This window comes from Cricetulus griseus, chromosome 3 (genome assembly GCF_003668045.3).
Source record: "Cricetulus griseus strain 17A/GY chromosome 3, alternate assembly CriGri-PICRH-1.0, whole genome shotgun sequence".
Classification (NCBI taxonomy): domain Eukaryota; kingdom Metazoa; phylum Chordata; class Mammalia; order Rodentia; family Cricetidae; genus Cricetulus; species Cricetulus griseus.
Genome location: NC_048596.1, coordinates 122,152,478 through 122,176,272, shown reverse-complemented (window position 1 = coordinate 122,176,272; position 23,795 = coordinate 122,152,478). Strand labels below are relative to the sequence as shown.

Below are 23,795 nucleotides of genomic sequence, written 5' to 3'. Positions count from 1 at the left end.
AAATGCACATATGTATGGAGGAGAGCTTGCTAGTGCTTAAAAATGTTTCTGATGACATTATCACTTTTGACCCTGAATCACTCTTCCATAAATCTAGTTCACTGTCAAAACAGCCCCAGTGCAAAATATCCTGCACATAAGACTAGACATTGTGGCAGTGTGTTCAATAGCAAAAATCTGGAAACTCACAGGAGTCTAGAAAGAAAGCCTTGGTTAATGAGGGATGATGGGATAGTGTGAGCTACTACCCAGACATTATTCCACTGCAAAGAAGGAAGGACCAGGTGAGGTAGCACACCTGTAATTCTAGCACTTAGGAGGTAGAGGCAGGAAGATCAGGAGTTCAAGGACAGCCTCAGCTACGTAGTGAATTTCCAGTCAGCCTGGACTACATGAATCCCATCTCAAAACAAGGAAGGAAGGAAAGAAGGATATAAGGAAGAAGAGATAGAGGGAAGGAGGGAGGGAAGCAAGTAAACAAAACCATAGTTTTTTGGTGTGGACTGACATTCAGAATGTATAATTGAATATGAGCAAATGCAAAATGCTTTCCTTCAAATAAGAAAAGGAGAAAGAAACATCTGCATTTAGAAATAGAACTTGAGAAGTAGCCACATGCGTACATAGACCATGGGAAACAGCTGCACATGTACATATACCATATACTATGGGAACATCTACATATATACACAGACCTTGGGAAATGGCTACATGTATGCACAGACCTTGGGAAATGGCTACATGCATACACAGACCTTGGGAAATGGCTACATGCATACACAGACCTTGGGAAATGGCTACATGCATACACAGACCTTGAAAATGGCTGCATGCATACACAGACCTTGGAAATGGCTGCATATATACGTAGATGTTGGAAAGCATCTACATATATACATAGACCTCAGGAAATATCTACATATGTACATGCATCTTGGGAAACACCCACATGTATACATAGACATTTGGAAACATCTATGGGTATCTGTATACATTTTTCTTACATCTGTCTGTTTCTTCTAAAGAAACACTGGAGTGATAAACAGGAAGTAAAAGATGATTATATAGTGGAGGCAGAAGGGAGTGGGTGGAAGAGGATGGAATGGAGATTTCCCTAATGTTCCAACATTTGGAATGTACTACCTATTCAAGGAAGTTAAATTCCAAGTAAATAAATATAAATAATGCCCCCTTTTAAAATAGCCAGTGAATTGGATCTTAGTGAGTACTGTATTTGTCTTCTGAAATACTGGAACTGAATAAAAAAGGCATGTCAGTCTTCCTCTATATTCAGTAGGTTTGAGTCTGGAAGGGCTGATTTCCATCCCTTCCATCCAGGTACTGAATGACATTAGATGTGTCCATATTCACCTCATAATCAAAGACAGCACTAGAGTCCACTTGCTTTTATGGAGTGAAGGGGTTGCTTGGGGGTTGTAGGCTGTAGAACAAAGCAATGTCATGGATCTAAGTTTACAGTCTTTGCCAACGAGCACTTGTGTACCAGATGCCCTTTGTGTGCACAGCTGAATGGCCTCTGGGTGCCACATGTACCCTCCAGAACCCACCTAGGAAGCAAGGTGATGCTATCTGAAGCTAAGAGGTGTCCGGGGTACCAGCCTGCAGTTTAAGGCTAGAGCCAGCTCTGGCTTATTGTATTTTTTTCTGTATTGTTGGGCACAGTATGGCAGGAACTGAAACTTTATTCAGACTCAAGTTTCAGGAAAGAACAGGCAACTTCAGCTTGAGGGTAAATCCAAGTGAGTAAAAACTGACAGGCCAATCTCACTTCCTTAGCCAGTAACAGGAAAGGACTGCCATCTGGCTACTGCAAAAATGGGAAACATTGGCTCAGGGGCTTCTGAGAAAAGTACCATGGGGCAGGGACAGGGCAGGGGGCAGGGACAGAAGCTCCATAATTAACAATTATAGCTAACAGTAGCAACCAGTTCACAATCATCAATCAGTGCTTACTTGAAATAAGGGGGGACCTATGCTGTTAAGTGTGGAGGAGAAAGAGGAAGAGAAAGAAGAAAAGGAGAAGAAGATGATGGTGATGATGGTATTGAAGTGATGCACACATTACCATTAGCATTTTTATTTCATAAAAATGAAGAATTCCATTGTATACCATAAACATAACTATTTTCTATATGTCAGCTATACCTCAGTGTGGAGGGAAGAGAAAACTCAGAAGAGTCAAGCTCTCCTTCCTTCAGACACTTGTTTTGTCCAGAAGAAACCTGAAGGCACTTTGAAATCACAGCAAGACTAGCCTGAGGCTGGAAGGCCTTCTCCTCCTGACTGCCCTAAGGATTCTTATTGGCATAAGAGAGGTTTCTGTTCACAGAAGCCCCTAGATGGAGCTGCTCATGACTTGCAGCCCAAAACATCCACTTGTGATGCCAACTGCACTAGGCCAAGTTATAATACTCAATCTATAAGCCAGGCTGCAGAGGGACTAGTATGAGATGGAACTTACCTTAATGCCATGGTGAACCACACCACAGCCAGAATCAGGGTATTCATTCTGTAGGGCCCCATCACACAGTACAGGGCATTATCCCAGACCTAAGCCACAGCAGAGAAGGACAGTTAAAGGAAGGGACAGGTGACAGGGAGAGCACATTCCTCTGATTTGCTAATAAAATGGCTAGGACATCACAGGAGAAAGGGGCAGCCCACCCTCTCCCAAAGGAAGAAGCCTTGTCTACATAACAAGGCAAGTCCACCCCTTCTTTCCTGTCAGCCTTGAACATCAACAGCCCTCCACAGGGAACATGGAATTTGGGTTAATGTGAGCAAAAGCACACCAAGTTTGGGTTCCAAAGCATTGAATAACCTGTATTAGTCACTTCTACACCTCCCCTGCCCTCCCGTGAGAGCCGTGGGCAGGGTGACACTTGAAATATTTATTGACCATAAAGCATGAACCCACTGAGTCTCAGCAGAAGCTAACCTGCTGCCCCACTCAACAGCTGGCTTGGTCCTTCCCTGAAAGACCCCTGGAGAAATGGAATCACTGGTTATGATTCCTTCCCAAAGTCACTTAAAATCCCAGAGTCATTTCTTTTTGTCACATCTTCCTTGCTGTGGATTACTTAAGGAGGAGTTACTGGAGAGAAGGATGCTTGTGAAGACTATCAAAGCCTTGGCCTTGAGAAAGAACAGTGAGGCAAAGACACTGAGGTTCAAAGCACTCACGTCTCTAGGCACAGGGCAAGTTGAGAGGTGGCCCTGCATGAAGCAGACACCTTCCTCGGGCTGCCTCCTCTCCATATGCTGCCTTAGTTTAGGGATGTTTGTGTCATCTTTCTTCTTCACCCACTGAAATAACAGACTCCCGTGTAGCCAGGCTCCCCTCCAAATATGTGTTCACAGGTCATACCTGCTTGAAAATGGTCATGAACCTGACCAGCCAGCGCTGGTACCAAGTTCCGGTTGAACTCTGGATCTCAATGAATTCATCCATTTGCTTGGGTGTTTTGATGTGAGAAACCTGGAAAGCAAAGACAGATGTGGCTAGCTCATCACCAATTATCGTTAATTTTATTTTTTTGTTTTCAGCATTTAATGTAATGACTTTATTAAATTATCTAGCATTTAAAAGGTGCATGAAAATCCCCTAATTATGGTTTTTCATATTTTTTTAATCGAAGATTTACATGGAAGCTCTCTTGAGAGTGAATCTTCCCATATGGGTAAGTCTGATTGCAAGTAAAATGAACTAGGATCTTTTCAGAATCTTTTCAGCAACAGTGCCGGGAGGGGATGCTGCTACTTAAGATGTTTTTAAAACACAACAGAATGATAGGAATCATGGTTTCCATGACATGCCAGTTTCCTTGGTACAAATGAGTTTTGGAGTCAGGTAAAGTGGAATGAATAGCTCTGTGTCCCCTCAAGGACTATGAAAACATGGAAAGTCCAATGCAAACAACCCTCACTCACCAAGACAGAGACTTCAAGTAAACATGATCTCTAAATCAATCATTAAATTGCAGAGTTGGTCAGTGCTAAGGAGACTCCTGACCATGCAAACTCCTTTAGTGGAGCTATCCAGGTCCACAATGTAGCATTCTCCCCAAATTCATAGGGCTACAAGGAGGCTGGTGCACAAAAGGTCAGGAACGGTTCTATTGGTTCCCTAAGAAAGCATTTGAATAGGTATAAAACAGAGCTGAGCTCTCCATCCCTTTCTTTAGCCAATGAACTGAGGATGTGAAGATGCAAAAGAGAAAGATAGATGTGGCTGGGTAACTTTCAGGATGGCCAGGCACCCACTCAACAATGTGTTGACAGTCACACTTGTGCCCTCCGGGCCTCCCGACTGCACAGATTTGAAAAATTCTCTTTTTCCTGGGGTTAGTCTGGGAAACTAGACAAGTGTCACACCAGTCTCTGCAGAAGGACTTGGCAGTAGATAGAGTAGGGCTTCAAATCATCTCACCCCGTGGACATCACAGCGCCAGCTACTGCCGGAGGAGGCCAAAGAGAAAGGGTGACACCAAGTTAGAAAGCACCTTATAAAACACACTCCAAATCACCAAAGTAGCTGTGGTATAAATTTCCTTTGCTTTGTTTCTTGGGGAAATAACACCCTGTTCCTGGGCTTTGGAGAGTGGGCGTGTTGATTTCAAGCACAACTGCTGTAATTTACAATTAATTAGAACACTTTCTTTGCTGCCACGGAGAACAGCATATGGCCAGTGTTCCCACTTCCCCTGCAGAATACAAGTTCTTCGCAGAATACTCCAAGGCCCTGACCCTCCAGAGGTTTCTCTGCTGGGAAAGCTTCTGGCTGTGGCTGTCCAAAAACAAGCTGCAAAGCCTGCACTGGAGGTCATGTGAGGTGAATGCTCAGCCTATCAGATTTGGAGTTGACCTGCTCTTCTGCTTAGGCTACTAAGCTCACTATGAGTGCTTTATGAGGGGGCACACAGGAGCCAGCTGGTGGCCCTGGCCAGTGGGCCGAAAGTATCTACCACCTGCTGATGGCCAAGGTCAGCCTAGCTGCCTGAGGTCAGTCAACTCTCTGTTCCTCCTTCCCTTTTTACTTCCCTTCCCTCCCCCTTTCCCTGAATTTCCCCTTCTCCTAGCTTCCTTCCACCTTCTCCTCCTCTTCCCCTTTCTCCCTCCCTTCCTTCCTCCTTCGCTTCCTTTCTTCCCTTTTCCCATCTTTCTTCTCTTTCTCCCCTTCTCTTCTATCTTCCCTCTGTCTTTCTTCCCTCTCTCTCCCCTTCCTTTCTTTTCTCTTTCCTGGACTATCCAGTTATCCACTGCAGTATACATAGTTCATGACCAACAAGGCAGTTTGGAACACGGAACTATAACCTTTTAGTTCCACTTTCCTATTAGGTAAAAACCACTAAAAGTAGATGTGAGGCCTCAGGTCTAGGCAGTCGCATACATGTAGGGGTAAGACACAACCCTGCATCTGAGAGCCCTGGGATTCCTCTCCATGGACTCTCTTCCCGGTGTGCTGCCATCCCCGACGTAAAGAAAGGTCCTGAAGTTTGCACCTTTAGCCACCAGTGTCTTGTTGCTTATGTCATCTCAGACTTCCTAGAAGGAGTGGAGGAACTAGCAGAATGCCCCAACCTCTCCCTGGGAAAGGTTTCCCCTGAACTCCCACAGTGGAATCCCAACCACGTCCAGGCTGGAGCTACAGACTCACAAATCACTTTCTGTTCAGATAAAAGTCTAATTGTAATGTGAACTGGAGCTTATCTCTTTGCTCCTTGTCAAGTGAGAAGGTGGGATCGCTTTTCTACAAAGGACAGCCTGTCTCACAAGCCAAGCCAGTTTTCAGAAGTATTCTTATAGAAGCCACAGCCCCGTTGCCCTGGGAGAGGCCTGTGTGAAAGGTGACCAAGTGAAGCAGAGAATCCAGAGAGTATAGTCCTTGTGAATGAAGGATGCACAGACAAGCACACACACAAATGAGGTCAGGAGGAACTTTCTAGCATGACATCTCTTAGGAGAGTCCATAGTTGTGCTAAATCTGTTGTGAGTTATAGGGGAATCCCAGAGACACACTCACACTTGAAAGACCAGTTGCCTGCCATGCATGAACCAGGAAAGTTTTCCTGTTTTGGATCATGTGGGGTGTGGTGGGGGTGGGTGGTGGAGAGGGGACATCAATTCACAAAAAGAGGTAAAGAAGGGAAAGGGCTGGAGGAGAGGAAGGGCAAAGATGTGTATTCTGATATAATTTCCACTATTGCCAACTTTTCAGTAACACCACTGAATTCATAAGTGCTTGCTGTAGGTGGTAGGTGGTTGTCTGGATGAGATGCACTCCACACCAAGTTGATGTGGTCCAAAAGCCATTGCAGCTGAGATGGATTCAGAGAGCGGAGGCAGAGAGATAACGGCAGCAGACATCTCCCAGGATACACCAGGAGCTTGGACTTGCCCAGGCTGTGAGACTGGGCAGGGTGAGGGGCTGCCGGAATAATGGCATGGGCAGGGAGAATGTCCTAGTGCCTGGCTTCTGTGACTGTAGCCCACTTGTGCATCACAGTCCACCAGAGAAAGAGTGTGTGGTTAGAAGACTGGGAGGGCCGTTGACCCTTAACATCTTCATTTGGAGTGTTTCTGTTGTTTGTGCTTCATAATAAATATTAGTAATGAAAGCATTGGCCCCATAAAAAGCACAAGGAAAAGTATCTAGGAGAACAAACAGAAGGGGAAGGGGAAGAGAGAATAGGGTGTGGGGAGGGTGGGGTGTTACTAGTGCATACAATAGACATGTTTATAAATATTTTAAAGTAAAAGTAAAATCAAATGTCTATTATTTGAAATAATTTAGGAGCATTACAACTGGGCAAACATGACATTAAGCAGTTTTCTATAAAGAGTGTAATGAGCTAATTTATGCAAAATATATGTCATAACATTTTTCATAACTGCTAATATTTTGTAATACTCCAAGGCAGGCACTGTTTCGGGTGCTTTGTTTAATCTCTGTAGTAACTGTCTTCACAGGCATATTATCTCCTTTTCCACAAGGAAACCCATGTAATGCCACGTGAGAATCCAGGGCTTTAAAAGCAGCACATTAACAAGGAGATGTTAGAGAATGGGAGTTAGGTGGGCGCTCATCTGGGAAGGGCGTCTGGGGGAAACGGATTTATAGAGGGTCTGAAAGGGCCTTCTAAGTGCAGGTGTGAAGAGCTGCCTGTAGCGAAACTTGCTTGGCAAGTAGGCACACAGATCTTTCTGTAAGGGACATCTTTGTGGAAATGGCCACTTCCTGGTTCCTAAACCCAGGCTAATAGCCAGTGGTGATAGGGTGTAGAGAAACAGACAGCTTACTGCTTCTGTTTTTGAAGAGTAACGTCACTCTAATGAGACATAACTTGGGAATCATCTCAAGGTTTATTTATTTAGAAATATGTATGTGTTCATGTATGTGTGAAATAACAATTAATGGGGGGAAAGGCCATGAATTTGAAAGAGAGCAAGGAAGAGTATATATGAGCAGGTTTGGAGGGAGAAAAGGGAATAAGGAGATGTGATATTACAATCTCAAAACATAAAATAAAAAATAAAAAAATCAATGCCATTTGAGCCAGTCATTTTTTTCTACAGAAATGACAGGAGCTGCATGGATGAAAAGGTTCGTTACAATGATATTTACAGAAACAAGGCAATAAGAGAGTGTAAATGAACCTCTGACATTAGAGACATGTTGAAAGCAGTGTTAATGTTCTGAGCACTTACGTTCATTAAAATGATGGCATCATTCATTAAACCCATAGTATGAGAGACTAATGGGGAGAAACAGTGGCTGTAGATGCTACAAGACAACATCCAAAGTTCTAGCACATGCTGCTAAGTACAACACACACAGCTCCATGTGTACTTTTGTTCATAGGACTATACGACTTCTCCTAAAGTCACTCATTTTTACTTTGTTGGAGCCTAGGGGTACTGTCTTTTGCATGCAGCTGTGTCTATGCACCGCATGTATGCCTGGTGCTCACAGAGGCACAAAGAGAGGATCAGGTGCCCTGTAACTGAAGTTACAGTGATCTACCATGTAGGGGCTGGAAATGAAACCCCTGTCCTCTGCAAGAACAGCAACTGCTCTTAACCACTCAGCTATATCTCCAGCCTCGTAGTGCCTATGCTATGTGTGTGTATGACTGCATACATACTTGTGAAAGTCAGAGGGTAACTCTCAGGAGACAGTTCTCTCCTGTCACCCTGTGGGATCAAATGATGGAACTTGAGTCATTGGGCTGTTTGCAAGCAACTCTACCCATGGAACCATTTTGCCCATCTTGCCAGCCCTAGTTGAGTTTTTTTCTCTTATAATTTTCTAATAACATTACCTAAGGAAAAATCTAGAAAGATTTTTCTACCACCAAAGAGCAAAGACTAAGGCTGGAGGGGGTGGATGGTAGGCAGTAGAGTGCTTGCTGCATACACGGGGACCTGAGTTTGACTCCCTAGAGCCCACAGTAAGAAAGCTGGGTATGGAGGTGTGTCCTTACAGTCCCAGAACTAAGGGGGTGAAAACAGGTGGATCCCTGATGTCTGTTGGCCATCTAGCCTAGGCTGCTTGTCAGGACCCATGTAAAAAGAGATAGACCCTGTCTACAAACAAAAAACAAATAAAATAAGGTGTAAAGTGACTATGGAAGATAGTCAAGGTTGACCTCTGATCTCTATATGTACCCACACAGCCACACACACATATGCACCCCCACACACACATATACACACACAATGTAAAGAATAATTCTAATGAAGGGATCTTCCAAGTATGAAAGTAAAAAAACATATTAAATGAATACTTTTCTTTCAACGACGTTGATGTTCCACAAAACCACACAGTGACAAAGTGCCTTGTTGGTACTAGCTAGCACACTCACCGTGAACACCTTCTCAGGGGTCCCCTTAGCCCTCATGTTGGTGTCATGGACTTGCTTGAGAATCATCCAGGCTTCATCGTGTTTTCCCATCTGGAAATCCAACCATAGTGATACAAAAGTTCACAGCTGCGTATGCCTTCTTTTCATTTGGATGAAAACCCCTTTGCCCCTAAACATTGCTCTGCATCTGAAGCATTGGACATGAACCCATTAGCCATAGTTGAGGACTATGGCAGCCTACAACAAGTCCCCAGTCTGCATTGGAAGGAGAACTAGGTTGTGACTTCAAGGTGTAAATGGCACATGTTAGTATCACTCTGCAATGACCCTGGTTAAAAACTGCCTGCTGCATGTGATCACTGAGCAGGATGCAAGAGGGAACTCAACATGAGAATCATCATTGCAAAACTCAGTGAGGAGGCTGATCTGGAGACTGAGGCTGCGTGAGACTGAGTGCTGTCCCCCAAGGCCAGCTCCCACCACTTGAACAGAGCAGGTACAAGAGACTCCAGAGTTGAAAAACACTAAGATCATCAGAAACTTTCTGATGGGTAGAGGCCCTGCAGAGCTAAGAGGCCCTGAGACAGTAACAAGATTTACCAAAGAACTCACTGGAGCCACTCATGGGGGGCGGGCAGCATGTAAAACGTGAAGGATCTCCTATTCAGGGCTCTGTGAGGAAGTGGTACCATGGGGCCACCTAGGAGAGTGCCTCAATACACTTCTAGGCTAAGGGAGGGTCCCTGCCTGTTTTACTGTGAGCTCCAGTCCCTGACGTGCCACTATCACCAAGAGGAAGGGAACCAAATCGAATGACAAACAAGGTCACAAGCAAGGGAAAGTGTGCAGCAAGCAGTGAAGAGACCGCACACAGCCAGGGACTGAGTGAATCAGGCCAGGACTCCTATAGTTGGTGAAGACTTACCTCCAGCAGGAACCTGGGGCTTTCTGGCATGAACTTCAGTGCTACCATGGACACCGTGCAAGGCAGAGCACAGACGATGACAAACACTCTCCAGCTGTGGAAGTGGTAATTGGTCCCCATGCTGAAGCCCCAGCCTGGAAAGAAGCAGAAGGTTTGTATGATAGGCTTTCCCACTACAGATGAAACTGAAAAACAAGGGCTCAAGCTCAAGGACACTCAAGCCTTTTGGGAGAAGCTGCTGAAAAATGCCCACTCCCTGGCTGTCTGGGAAGAGTTATGGGCCTGCACGACACTTGCAGAGCCTTATATAAATGTTCAAATTAAAAAAAAACAACACCCCCCCCCGTTGAAGAGAGAGGGAGGGAAGGATAGTACGAACCAAGGGGGTTCAAGGTCATGACAGGGAAACCCATAGAGACCTGAGCTTGTGGGGGTTCACAGGCTCAGGACCTACAGCTAGGGAGCCTGCATGGGACTGATCAAGGCTCTCTGCACGTGTGTGACAATTGTGTAGCTTGGTCTGTTTTTGGAGCCCCTAGCAGTGGAATCGGGTCCTCTCCCTGGTACTTGAGCTGCCGTTTGGGAACCCATTCCTCATGCTGGGATGCCTTGCCCAGCCTTGATGCAGGTGGAGGAGCTTGGTCCTGCCTCAACTTGCCATGTTTTGTTGACTCCCATGGAAGGCCTGCCCCTTTCTGGATGGAGATGGAGGAAGAGTGGATGGAGAGGAGTGGTAGAAGGTGCTAGGGGGAGGGAAGGGGAGAGAAGAAGGAGAGGAAACTGTGGTGGGTATGGGAAATAAGTGAAAAATTAATAATAACAATAATGATAATAATAAAGAAAAGAATAATAAAAGAAAAACAACATTCTGGCAAACATGGGTACATGCTTATAATTTCAATATTCAGGTGGCTGAGACAGAAGGATTACTACAAGTCTAAGGCCAGCCTGGGCTACAATGTGAGACTTTATCTAAAAGAAGCAGAATCAGTATAAGTGTCTTATTTTTACCTTTATCTTTTATTTTTCTTTGACAGGGCCTCATATAGACCAACTTGGCCTGGGACTCACTATGTAGTTAGTCAAGGATCACCTTGAACATCATTATAGGAAGTATTTATTTATTTTTATATTATGTCTATGAGTGTGTTGCCTGCATACATGTATGTGCACCACATACATGCCTGGCACCTAAGGAGGTCAGAAGAGGGCATCAGATACCCTGGAACTGGAGTTATGGATGCTTGTAAGCCACTATGTGGGTGCTGGGAATCGAAACCTGATCATCTACAAGATCTTAACCACTGAGCCATCTCTCAAGCCCTAACTATGAATTTCTGATCCTCTTGCTTCTGCCTCCCAAATACCAGGATTGCAGGCATGCACCACCATACCCAATGTATATGGTGCTGGAGATAAATTTAGACCCTTATGTGTGCTAGTCAAACCTTTACTAACGGAGCTACATTCTCAGCCCTGTATGGACATTTAATTTTGAGTGAAAAAACATTAACTAAAAATGTCCTACTGTAACTCCTCTACAAACAATGACCAAGAAGGCATCCTCACTGGATGGCCTTCTCTTCCTAGTGATCAAGGGGCCATATGCCAAATGGTAGACACACACCTCAGACTTTCATGATGAAAAGCAATGCTCTTGTCTTGATCACAGTCTTGAGTGGGATTGAGTGCCCAGAGTGTGATCTGGCTGGGAGGGAATTGGGGAATTCAGGAGATCCTCATGGCATCAGCCCAGAGCATGTGGCTCAGGGGCCACCGGTCCCTCCACCAGCCCGAGATGATTCCAGTGAGAAGGTTTCATGATCACACTTTGGAAAGCATTGCATGTCCTGACATGACTGCATATGTTGTCACAAGCAACCATTCTTCTCCATTCAGATGAACCTCACTACCATTGGAAGGGGAGGTGAGTAGGTTCTGTCAACCATTGTTGTGCAAAGTGTTGCTAGATTCTTCCTCAGAGATTACATTTGAAAAGCACTTTAAAGGCTATCAGTGTCTGTATACTCATCACATGAAGTGATGGATTTCAACATGACATTTGCATTCAAGCATGGCATGTACTATGTCTACATTCATATCCCAGTATCCTGTCATGTACCCCCTCCCTGCAGTCCTTTTCTTTTCCCCAGTTGTCCCCTTCTACTTTCATGTCACACATACATAGTTAAATCTAGACTATACATATGATAGAAAACATTCAATATTTGTCTTTCTGGGTCTGGCTTACTTTACTTATGATAATCTCCAAGTCTATTCATTTTCTTGAAAAATGCCATAATTCTGTTCTTCATGGATGAATAAGTCTTCATTCTATATCTGTACCAGATTTGCTTTATCCATTCTTCTGTTGATGAACATACAGGACGGTTTCATATTTTAGCTACTGTAAATTATGCTATGGTTAAATCCAGATGTGTATCCCACTCTGAAGTATGTTAACGTACATTCCTTTGGGTAGACATCTAGGAAGAGTATAACTTAATCATAGGAGACCCCTATTTATTTTGTTTTTGTTTGAGGGGAATGCTGTTGTGATTTCCATAATGGCTGTGCTAGTTTACCCAAGCACTGATTTTTAATGTGTTCATGGGGAGCCAACTGCCTGCTTTTAAGGAGTAGCAACACGGCACAATGGGAAGAGCTTGGGCTTTTGTAGTCACATAGGTCAGAGTTCAAATACTGACCATATCAATATCTTAATGTTCTTCTCAGCTACAGAATGTAGGCAATGGTCTTCTGCAAGCTTGCTATGAATGCCCATTCCTGGCAGCCCATAACGACTCACCTGCTTCAAGAGCAGATTCAACATTTTCAGAAATAACTACGTGACATTTAGTGTAATAGCTGCAGGATGAAATGGATGGATTACTTTTGAAAAGCAAAGAGTGATGTTACAATACCCCTCAGGGCTTATCTAAAAACAGCCCAAGCAGTGTTTTAATAGATAAAGCTTGAGAAATAAATACACCCACTCCTAACATTTAGAAGATAGTAACTACTTGGATACAAAACTTCTAGATCTTTACTTTTAAAAGAATGCTTTATGGCTGTCTTAGGTGGTGGAAGGCTTACACTTTGAGTTTTCTATGACTTTCCATCATGGTTCATCTTACTTATTCACAGTAGACTCTAACCCACATCTGCTGTGCCTACAGACATTTCCTCCTGAATGCACACCTGAACAATGATAGCCAAGCAGAAGTCCGGGGGCTGAGATGTGGCTCCTTAGACACATGCAACCACACCAAGGTCGCTCACACCTCATAGAGTGAGGGCACTCTCACACTTCATCCAGTACACCCCATGGAGCAAGGGCACTCACACTTCATCCAGTACATTCCATAAAGTGAGGGCACTCACACCGAATCCAGTACACCCCATAGAGTGAAGCCTCTTTTTGCATAGTTTGATCTCTCCTTGTCTTACTGAAGTTGCTTTTTAATTATAAAGCATCTACTTCCCTCTGGGAGTAGCACTAGTCAAGGGAAGATAAAAAAACCATAGCAATATTTACACATCCCCTGCTCAGGTCCAAGCACAGTTCTGGCATCATTAGAAGCAAAGTTGACAAAAACTTGCTAGGAGTCAAACTCAAATGGACGCCCAGGAAAGAGGGACAGACATTTGTATATTTGTACAGTATCCTGCACCAGAAAGATTTCCTTCATTATAATATGTGTGAAATATCTAGCATCATTATTCCCCCATGCTTCTGTGGTTTTCTGGTGGTTTCAGTCATTTGCATTCACTGAAATCATTAGGCACATCTTTGGGGACCTAAATTGGATAAAATGAAATGGTGAACTGCTTCCAAATATTTGGAACAATATTAATTCAGAGGCAGGGATTGTTCTGCTGACTGATCTGTCAGCTTGCCCTACTTTTCTCTGTCAGGATTTCACAAACATCTGGTAGGGTTGACTACAATGAGAGCTGGCTGCCTGTCATCCCCATTTGGTTTTAGTTTTTCCTGGGTTGTCCCCATGAGTTCTAAAATAAAATAAAATAAAAAATAAAGGACTCTGAGTTTTGTCGTTTTCTCTCTCAGTAAATCAGTTGCCCAAATTTCTGGAGCCAAGACTCCCACTAGTCATTCTTATAAAAGCAACTAAATGGACTATACAAGTCATGCACATGCAAGCATCAGTCTCCTTCCCGGAGTACCCTTGGCATTTGTTAGAGGACTTATGTCTCAAACATATTGAGAAACACCATCAAAAGTCTGTTCACTGTACTTCAAACATCTGGTCCCGGAAAAAAATGATGCCTAAAGTAAATAATAGCTTTTGCTGTATTCTGATTCTACCATGTTTCTAGAATAGTTTTTCTCTAAGCTACTGCCTACTTTGATTAAACCTCTATTTCTAAAATTGAGTATAAAAGTCACAGATTTCATGCAGGCATATGAATAAAGAAGGTTCCTATCCATTTGGGGTGAAATATTTGGGGTGAAATATGAGCTCTGCTGTCAGACAGCAGTGACCAGACAGCAGCCATTCGGTCTCTTTACACGGCCTCTCATTTGGGCTCCTTTGCTCCCCACCTCAATTTTTCACTGAAGTCTTAAAAACAGATATTTAGTGGTACATGCCTGTTATCCTAGCACCTAGCAGGCAGAAGCAGGAGGGCTGCCACAAGTTAAAGTCCAGTCAGGGCCACAAAGTGAAATCCTGTCAGGAAGAAAGAAAGAGAGAAAGAAAGAAAGAAAGAAAGAAAGAAAGAAAGAAAGAAAGAAAGAAAGAAAGAAACCAGGCATTTGGGGTGGGGTGTGTGTGTCTATGTGCGTGTGTGTGCGTGTAGGTTTTCATGATTAATGCAACTCTTCTATGCCCTTACAACATCCATTCCTGCCCTTTCTTCCCCACTTCCCCCATTGTGTGCCAGACATCTCTGTTCTCTGTCTGAGATGAGGACATACTTCCCCCACTGTGTGACATAGGTGAAACTAGCCACTCCGTTAATTCCATGGGTGGGGAAGGAAGTACTTGTCACTCATCCAGGGCCTGCATCTTCCAGTATAAGGTGACAGGTTGAGATGAGAACAGGTCTTAAGTTCATCCAATCAGAGAAGTCACGGCCTCTCTGTTCTCTGTCTGAGATGAGGACATGCTTCATTTGTACATGTCCTCTGTAAACAGATGGGTTAGAATGACAACTGTGTCCAGGAGGTAAGCTAGCTCCAGTACTAAGATCAACTGGAAAATCTTCTCAACACTGTTTGCCCCTGGGAGTCACCATACTGCAGGCTGTGGGGAGTTTATGGTGAATTCTTGTCAGTTCTCTCTATTTCGTGAGGGATACAGCCAGGGCTGCAAAGATGGGGTGGCGTGTCCCACATTGCCCAGCACCACTAATTTCACTCAGGTGTTATTCAGATTATTTCAGAATAACTATTTATTTGTCCTCACCCAAAATGTTTTCAGTAAGTTCACGTAAATGTGGAAGTTGTTCTATAGTGCTAGTATATTTGGATCAGTTAGCATAGGGAGTGGTGTTCTATAAAGAATAATGGCTAATATTGGACTAGAAATGTTGAATTTATTTTTTTCCATTTGTACAGGGGTAACACACTGTATTAAATATGTAAGGTCTTGCTGGGCAGTGGTGGCGCATGCCTTTAATCTCAGCACTCGGAAGGCAGAGGCAGAGGCAGAGGCAGAGGCAGGTGGATCTCTGTGAGTTCGAGACTAGCCTGGTCTACAAGAGCTAGTTCCAGGACCCTAGGCCTGGCCCAGGATGATGTGGTAGACTTTGGGGAGCCCCTTTTGAGGTCCTTACCTTGCCTGGGGAGTGGAGGGGGGATGGGCAGGGGCAGGTGGGATGTTGTGGGGGAGGGGAGGGAGAGGGAGAAGGGATTGACATCTGAAGCAAGCTTGTTCCTAATTTGAACTAATAAAATAAAATAAAAAAGAATAGTGGCTAAAAAAATCAATAAAGAAGTAAAAATAATTTTAGTTCTCAGAACCATATAACTTAATCAAAGGAAAAATTAAAATATGCACCTGGTAAGGATAGAATGGCCTCCTGTTAGGTGTACAAAATTTTATACCTAAAGTCATGGAAAATGGCCTAATGACAGAATTACCAGGAAACTCCTCTCTTTCCCTCACTATCTATTCATAGCTTCCACTGCTTCTAATGATAGATGATCTAGTAGGCTCTCAAATATTAAAAGTGGCCACAACTACCTGATGGTCCCAAACCCCTTGCTTCCATTTTCTAGACTCCCAGCTGGCCTGAGTTTCCCAGTACCCGCTGTGGTGCATTTGTTACACCACAGATACGGGGATAGCAGAATGTGAGTGGAGGTGATGCACTCCATTTCATGACCTGCCCTTAAAAACCCTTCTCGGAACTGATCTTGCTCCTCAACCTGAGGACTTAAGGAGCTACTTTCCACAACCCTGTCACGGAATAAGGAAGAAAGCTTTTATTCTGGCTCACAGCTCAAAATTCATGGTGCATCATGGCAAAGGAGGAATGGTGGGGACAGCTCACAGCAAGAATGTAAGACGACTCATCACATCAGCAACCAGGAAGCATAGAGTCCATGCCAGAGCCGGGTCCAGGCTATAACCTCCTAGCCTGCTCCATGGACCTGTATCTGTCTACCTGCTACAATACAAGCCCCCATGTCCAAAAAGTTCACAACCTGACTAAACAGCACCACCAGCTGGGGCCAACTGTTCAAATCATATGAGTCCCTGAGGGCCATGTAACACTGAATGAAACCATAAAGTGCTGCATGTCATCTGTTAAAGATGGTGGAACTGCATGATTCGAGCCCCCAAAACTGCCGATGGAGCAAAGCCATCTGCAAACTAGAAACATCAGCCTGACTCAGTAGGAAGCAGCTTCTAGTGTACTAAAGCACTGAAGTTTCAGAATTATCAGTTTCTCACAGGAATGCACCCAATACCACCCCAACTAACACAGCAGCATCAACAACACCCGCAACTGATTCTCAAGACGATGCCCATCGGCCTTGCTGAGCTCAGCACAAACAGCATAGTCAAATCTAAAACAAGAAAATGGCACTCAGAGAAGAGCTTACAGCCAGTGAGCTGCTCTCCCCACTGCCCCACAGGGTTTTTCAGAATCACAGAGCCTGGGTTTATCAATCAACATTTTAGGGGGGGAAAAAGCTTTCAAAGGCTGCTGATGACACAACCAGAATACTCAAAAGGCATCATAAAATTCAAAACTGCTGTTTCTCCCCATTTAACTCTCAACAAAACTGAAAGTAAAGTTAATGTTGCCAGGTCTCTGCAAGGATTGCAGTTTGTTACCTATTGGGGATAATAAAACTGCCCTGGCTGAACAAATGAGCGGGTACTGCTTCATGTCTGTGGACAAACAAGAATGACATCGGACACGAAATCAGAGTATTTCCGCATAGTGTCAGGAGACAAAGATCAACACACAAAGTCAGCAGTGGTACCACGTCCCAGTAACAAGTTTACGAAGAAAGAAACTTCTTGCTGGGGGTTGGTGGCGCATGCCTTTAATCCCAGCACTCAGGAGACAAAGGCAGACAGATCTCTGTGAGTTGGAGGCCAGCCTGGTCTCCAGAGCAAGTGCCAGGATAGGCTCCAAAGCTACACAGAGCCCTGTCTTGAAAAACCAAAAAAAGAAAGAAAGAAAGAAAGAAAGAAAGAAAGAAAGAAAGAAAGAAAGAAAGAAAGAAAGAAACTTCTTAATCCCATTCACAATAGCTCCAAAAAATAACTATAAATAAACTTAGCAAAAGAGGTAAAAGGCCTCTACTGTGAAAACTTAAGAAATGGAAGAAGATATTAGATGGAAAGTCTGGCCTGTTAATAGGGTGATTGAAGGGATTAATATCATTAAAATGCCTATGTTACTAAAAATCTACAAATTCAGTGAACTTTCAATTAAAATCTTAATGATATTCTACACAGAACTAAAAAAAAGTCCTAAAATTAATAGGAAATCACAAACTGCCCAGAAGAACCAAAGTATTATCATAATACCTGAGTTCAAATTATACAACAGAGCCACAGTGACAAAGCTCGGGGCCAGCACAAAAGCAAACATGTAAACTAATAAAAATAGAATAGAGGACTCAGAAACAAACCTATATAGCTACAACCTGGTTTTTTTGGCAAATATGTCAAAAGCATACATCAGTGGAAAGATAGCCTTTTAAACAAATTATTCTTGGAAAACTTGACTTCCACAGGTTTCTACTAGAAACTGGGTCTACACCACTCAGCCTGAACAAAAGTCAATTCAAAAAGGATCAAAGGCGTCAATGAAACACATAAAACTGCTAGAGGAAAACAGGTAAAATACTTGAAGATATGGGCACAATCAAGGAGTTTCTGAAAAGGACTTCAACAACACAGGAAAAAATCTCAAGAACTGACAGATGAGTTGCACAAAATTAGAGAGCTTTGGCACAACGAAAGAAAGAGAGAGAGAGAGAGAGAGAGAGAGAGAGAGAGAGAGAGAGAGAGAGAGAGAGAGAAAGAAAGACCAAAGTAAAGAGGCCTCCTATAGAATACAAATTTCTTTTTTACTACACGTCAGACGGGTTCATATTTAGGGTACATATCGAACTACAATAATTAACCATCCAGTTAAATAATCATCAACAAACCCAAATCATCCAGTTGACTAATGAGCTGATGAACTGAATGGATAGTTCTCAAAAGAATAACAAATGGCCAATAAGTACCAGAAAATGTGTTCAACATCCTTAGTCACCAAGAAAACACAAAATAAAATATCTTTGAGATTCAAGAAAACACACACACACACACACACACACACACACACACACACACACACACACACACACTGACAATAGTGTAGGCAGAGAGGAAGCCTGACTCATGGATGATGGGAGCATTACTTTGAATGCCTATTATAGAAATCAATATTGAACTTCCTTAAAACACCAATAGAACTGGATGGCCCAGGTTTCCCAATCCTGGATACATACATACCCAAAGGACTCTAAGTAGGCATAGCACAGATATACTTGCACATCTATGTTATTGCTACAATAGACAGAAAATGGAACCAACCCACATGTTCATCAACAGATGAGTGGATGAAAACAATATGGAACATATACGCAATGGAAATTATGTATCCACAAAGAAAAAAATTGTGATTGTGATATTTGCAGGGAAATTGGTGTAATTATAAATCTTTATGTTAAGTGAAATAAGCTAGAAAAATAAAGAACTCATACTTTCTCTTACAGGATGAACACACACCCTGAAACATATACATATACATAACATTGTATGGACTTAAAATGTTGTATTCATATATTTGGAAATACATATGTAAAAACAATGAGAAAAATAGAGGTTATGATTTCAGAGATAGAAAGTGGGTACACAGAAGGGCTTGGAGGAGGAAAGAGAGGGGGAAATAATGTAATTATATGATAATATCAAAAAATTTAAAATAGAAAAGGAAAAAAGATGACTATAGGAAAGAAAACATGTGTGCTTGTGTGTTTATATTTGTGTGCATGTATGTGTTTATATGTATATGTGGGTATTCAGGCATGCATGTGTGTATTTTTATTTGTATCATGAGAAAGAAGAGCTCTTAAAGGAAGTGGGGGAATGTGGAAAGCAATGGAATACCTGTGACAATAAATCTGGGTGGGAAAGGAACTAATTTATGGAAAGGAACCAGCCAACAGAAGGAAGGAGGCCAAGAGGAGGAGAAGTAATAAGAACAACATATAAGCATGAAGATGCCACAATGATACCCATTGTTTTGTATGCTAATTCAAAATTTATAAAGAAAGAAAGCAAATGGAAAGTATGCAAGAAGAGGGCTACATCTGGAGGAACACTAGACTTCCAGCCCTATCCATCGCTGGCCAGCCATTTGTCTCAGCTTTTGTTCCATTTGTCATCTATAAAACAGGACTCCCAAAGCCTGACTCATTGGAGTGAAGAGGTTTAGAGAAAATGAAGATTATGTGAACAGAGATCTGAATTTCCCAAGGTGTCTTCTAACCTTCATAGGTACATACATGAGAACACACACTAAGACCTAAGTAAAAGAAAGCTTAAGAAAGGGAGAGAAGGGAGGGGTGGAAGAGGAGAAAGAGTGAGAAAAAGGAGAAGGGAAAGAATGACATTATTTCTAAATTGAAATTAACACTTTGTCTTCAACATTATACATTTTTTAAGTCACATGCAGAAACTGTAGGAGATAAGGAATAAGGTTGAGGTCGGGTATTTATTTGATGCAGTTGCCATAGAAACAGAGAACCTGGAGCTATCTTAAGTCAGTGACTCACCATAGTGTGGAATGATGCTCCAGGCCATGGCAGAGGCATAGATGCCCCCAGTCATCCAGAAGATGCCCAGCCAGCTAAGGTGTTCACCTCGTTTCTCCCGTGATAAGAACTCAGAAAAGTAGGCAAAAACAATTGGCAGGGAGCCCCCAATACTGAAGAAAGAAAACACCAGAAAGAGACAATCAAGTAATATACTAAAAAAGGTCATTCAGAAACCAAATTGCCTTCTACTGCACAGTTAGACTCTGTGGTGAAAAGCCCATTAATTTAGGAGACCAGTAACAACCAGGCTTGCTCTATATTTGGAAAGCAATCTTGGGTTGTTTGGGCTTTTAAAAGTTATTGCATTTATTTATTTATTTATTTATTTATTTATTTATTTATTATCTGTCTATTATGTGTGTGTGCACACACAAGACATGGTGTGATGCATAGGGGCTAGATGACAACTTGTAGCAGTTGGTTCTCTACTTTCTCTGTGTGCCACTATGAAATTAAACTCAGTTCATCAGGCTTGGTGGCAGGCCCTTCAACCCACTGAGCCATGTTGTCTGCCCTTAACTTTAATATCTTTAAAATCAAGCAAAAATTTTTAATCCAACTGCTTCGTGAGGTATCACATGCAGCTAGAAGGCCAGAGGGGATGGACTTATGGTGGAAAACTGGTGCATACCCTATGCCTGAGATGAGTCTGCAGAAGAGAAAGGCTCCATATCCCTGCACGAAGGAGGAAAGGGAGGCAAAGGAGGCATTGATGGCCAAGGACATGCTGAGGACTCTCTTCCTTCCTAGTTTATCAGCCAGACCCCCCAGGATGAAGGCTCCTGCCATCATTCCCAGGTAGACTATCAGCCCTGTAAAGAAAAAAAAAAGACAAGGGAATAAAGAGAGAAGACAAGACTTTAGAAGAGCATTAATTACTTCCTACCCCCACCCTCAGGCTCTGTAGTGAATAACAAGAATTTGAGAGACCAGCCTGGTGCTGGCCATCAGCATTCATCACCCAATGCTATCTTTCCCCATCCAGGAAACCCCATGTCAAGCACATTAAAAAGAGGGATGGAGCAAGATCCCCATGGAAAATCAGAAACTCTCCAAAGGTGATTTTCTACACACCAGGCTTGCTCTATATTTGGAAAGCAATGTATACATTGCATGTATACAACCCAACACAGATCAACTATAGGATATCATACTATTCTAAAGGCTGTGCACTGCTTTTAAACAAGACAAATGTACTTTAAAGGCCCTCACATGCTATGTGATGTTTAAAGAGAGAACTTCCAGGGTAGATTGTATGGGAAATATTGCAAAAAGGGAAAATTATGTAAATGTAAAATAACAACTGGCAACAGCATTGGCTGACTTATACATACCCATGAGCAAGTTTTCCAAACTACAGTGTTTAGACTTCTTTAGAGAAATACAGTTATATAATTTATAACAGTGTGTGATGAGTCCAATTTCACTCCTCCGCATGTGGGTGTCTAGTGTTCACCACACTGTTTATTCACAAGATTGGCCTTCCCTTGTTGCATTTTATTGGCATTTTCCCAAAGACCAATCCACCATGTGGCTGCAGAGATGTCTCTCTGTATAAAAGCACTGGATGCTCTTTCAGAGAACCTGGGTTCAATTTCCAGCACCCACACAGCAACTCAAAACCATCTGTTACTCCAGTTCCAAGGGACCCAACACCCTCTTCTGGCCTCCTCAGGCACCAGGCACAAACATGGTGCACAGAAATTGATGCAGGCAAAACATTCATACACATTAAGTAAATTTAAATGCACATATTTAAAAAGATCAATCAACCCTAAATTTGTGGCTTTATTGCTAGGTCATAATTCTCTTCCACTGATTCTTTATTTCTGTGTCAGTAAAATTCTGTCTCAATCTTATAGTTTTGAAATATATATGAAGTTGGGTAGAGTGATGCCATCAACTTTGTTCCTTTATCTAGAGATTTCTTTGGCTATTCAGAGTCATATGTTTGATACAACTTTTACATTTTTTCCTAACACTGAGAAAGATGCCATTGGGATTTTGATAAGGATTGCATGTTAGATAGTATGAGGATTTTTAACAGTATCAGTTCTTCCAATCTATGGACAAGAGATATCTTCCCACTTACTGGTATCTTCTTCAACATCCTTTTTCAGTGTTTTATAGCTTAGTGTGTGGCTCTTTTATTTCCTTGCTTAAGTGTATTCTGAAGTATTTGTTGATGCTATTGTAAATGGCATTGGTTTTAATTTCTTTTTTTAGATAACTCACTTTTCATGTATAGAAACACTACTGATTTTTGTGTGTGGATTTCCCATGCTACAACATAACTAAATTTGTTCACTAGCTATAACAGGTTGCTTTTTGATGGTGTTTAGAATTTTTTCTATAGGGTTATATCATCATCAAACAGATACTTTTGTTTCTTCCCTCCTAATTTGGATGGCTTTAATTTCTTTTCCTTGCCTGAATGCTTTGTCTAGGATATTCCAGTACTAAGTGAAAAGAGTGGAGCATCCTGACCTTGCTCCTGGTCTTATTATAAAGTTTTCACTATTATTGAGCATGATATTGGCTCTGGGCTTGTCATTCATAACTCTTAATATGGTGATATGCATTTTTCCTTCCCCTGATTTGCTTTACGATTTTAATCATGGTGATAGGTTGCTTTATGTCAGCTTGACACGAACTAGTCACCTGAGAGAAGGAATCCCCAACTCAGAAAATGCCTCCCTTGACCAGGCTGTAAGCTTACAGAGCTGTAATATATTTTTTAATTAGTGACTGAGGTGGGAAGGTCCAGATCACTATGAATGGTGCTACCCTGGGTTGGTGGTCCTTGTTTCTACAAGAAAACAGTCTAAGCAAGCCATAGAGAACAAGCCAGTGAGCAGCTCCCCTCCATGGTCTCTGCATCAGCTCCTGCCTCTAGGTTCACACCCTGTTTAAGTTCCCGTCTTGACTTCCTTCAGTGATGGACTATGGCTGTGAAAGCATTAGCCAAATCAATTCTTTCCTCTTCAAGTTGCTTTTGGTCATAGTGTTGAATCATATCCATAGAAACCCTAAGTAAGACACACATAAGGAACTGTCTTTGCATAACACAAAAAAAGAATTCCACTTGATCATGGTGTATGGTCTTCCAAATTTGCTGTTGTATTTGATTTGATAATATTTTGTTGAGGACTTTTGTACAAAGGCTTATCTAGAACTCTGGCCTATAATCATCTTTCCTTAAGTTTTCTTTGTTTGGCTGAAACAGGCCCTCAGACTTCAGCACAGTTGTCTCCATTATAGAAGCACCATTCAGGCCTTGAGACCCAGCATATAGGCAGCAATGGTTGCCAAAACAGGAACAAAGGCTAAGTCACTGGTTCCAGGATATGGCTAAGAAACTCCCTGACTGTACTTACCTTGCATTATCAGCAAGGATGTGGATTTTGTGCATAAAATCCCAAGAACTGTAAGGCTCAGGGCTGCATGATTTGGGTTCATCCCTCCATGCCACTGCTAGCCAGCACATAAAGAGTTTCTTTTTAATTTTGAGAGTGTCTGTACAGTGGTTGCTGAGGGGTTTGGTATCATAGTGATGGTAACTTTATAAAAGTGAGTTTGGAGATGCTTAAAATTGGGGGGAAAGAGTCTAAGAAAGATTGCT

The 23,795-nt window shown here is 42.5% G+C and overlaps 1 protein-coding gene across 2 annotated transcripts in view; it reads right to left on the bottom strand.

Moving 5' to 3' along the window:
- Sv2b (synaptic vesicle glycoprotein 2B) overlaps positions 1-23,795 on the bottom strand; it is a 112,863-nt gene that overhangs the window by 29,497 nt on the left and 59,571 nt on the right. The window contains exons 3-8 of one of the 2 annotated variants that reach the window (XM_027408154.2): positions 20,805-20,985; positions 20,132-20,283; positions 9,811-9,944; positions 8,886-8,975; positions 3,389-3,499; positions 2,483-2,571 (exon numbers count right to left, since the gene is read on the bottom strand). In XM_027408154.2, the coding sequence (XP_027263955.1) occupies positions 2,483-2,571; positions 3,389-3,499; positions 8,886-8,975; positions 9,811-9,944; positions 20,132-20,283; positions 20,805-20,985 (757 nt within the window). The remainder of the gene's footprint in view (positions 1-2,482; positions 2,572-3,388; positions 3,500-8,885; positions 8,976-9,810; positions 9,945-20,131; positions 20,284-20,804; positions 20,986-23,795) is intronic. The other variant, XM_035442447.1, reaches the window with a different exon arrangement.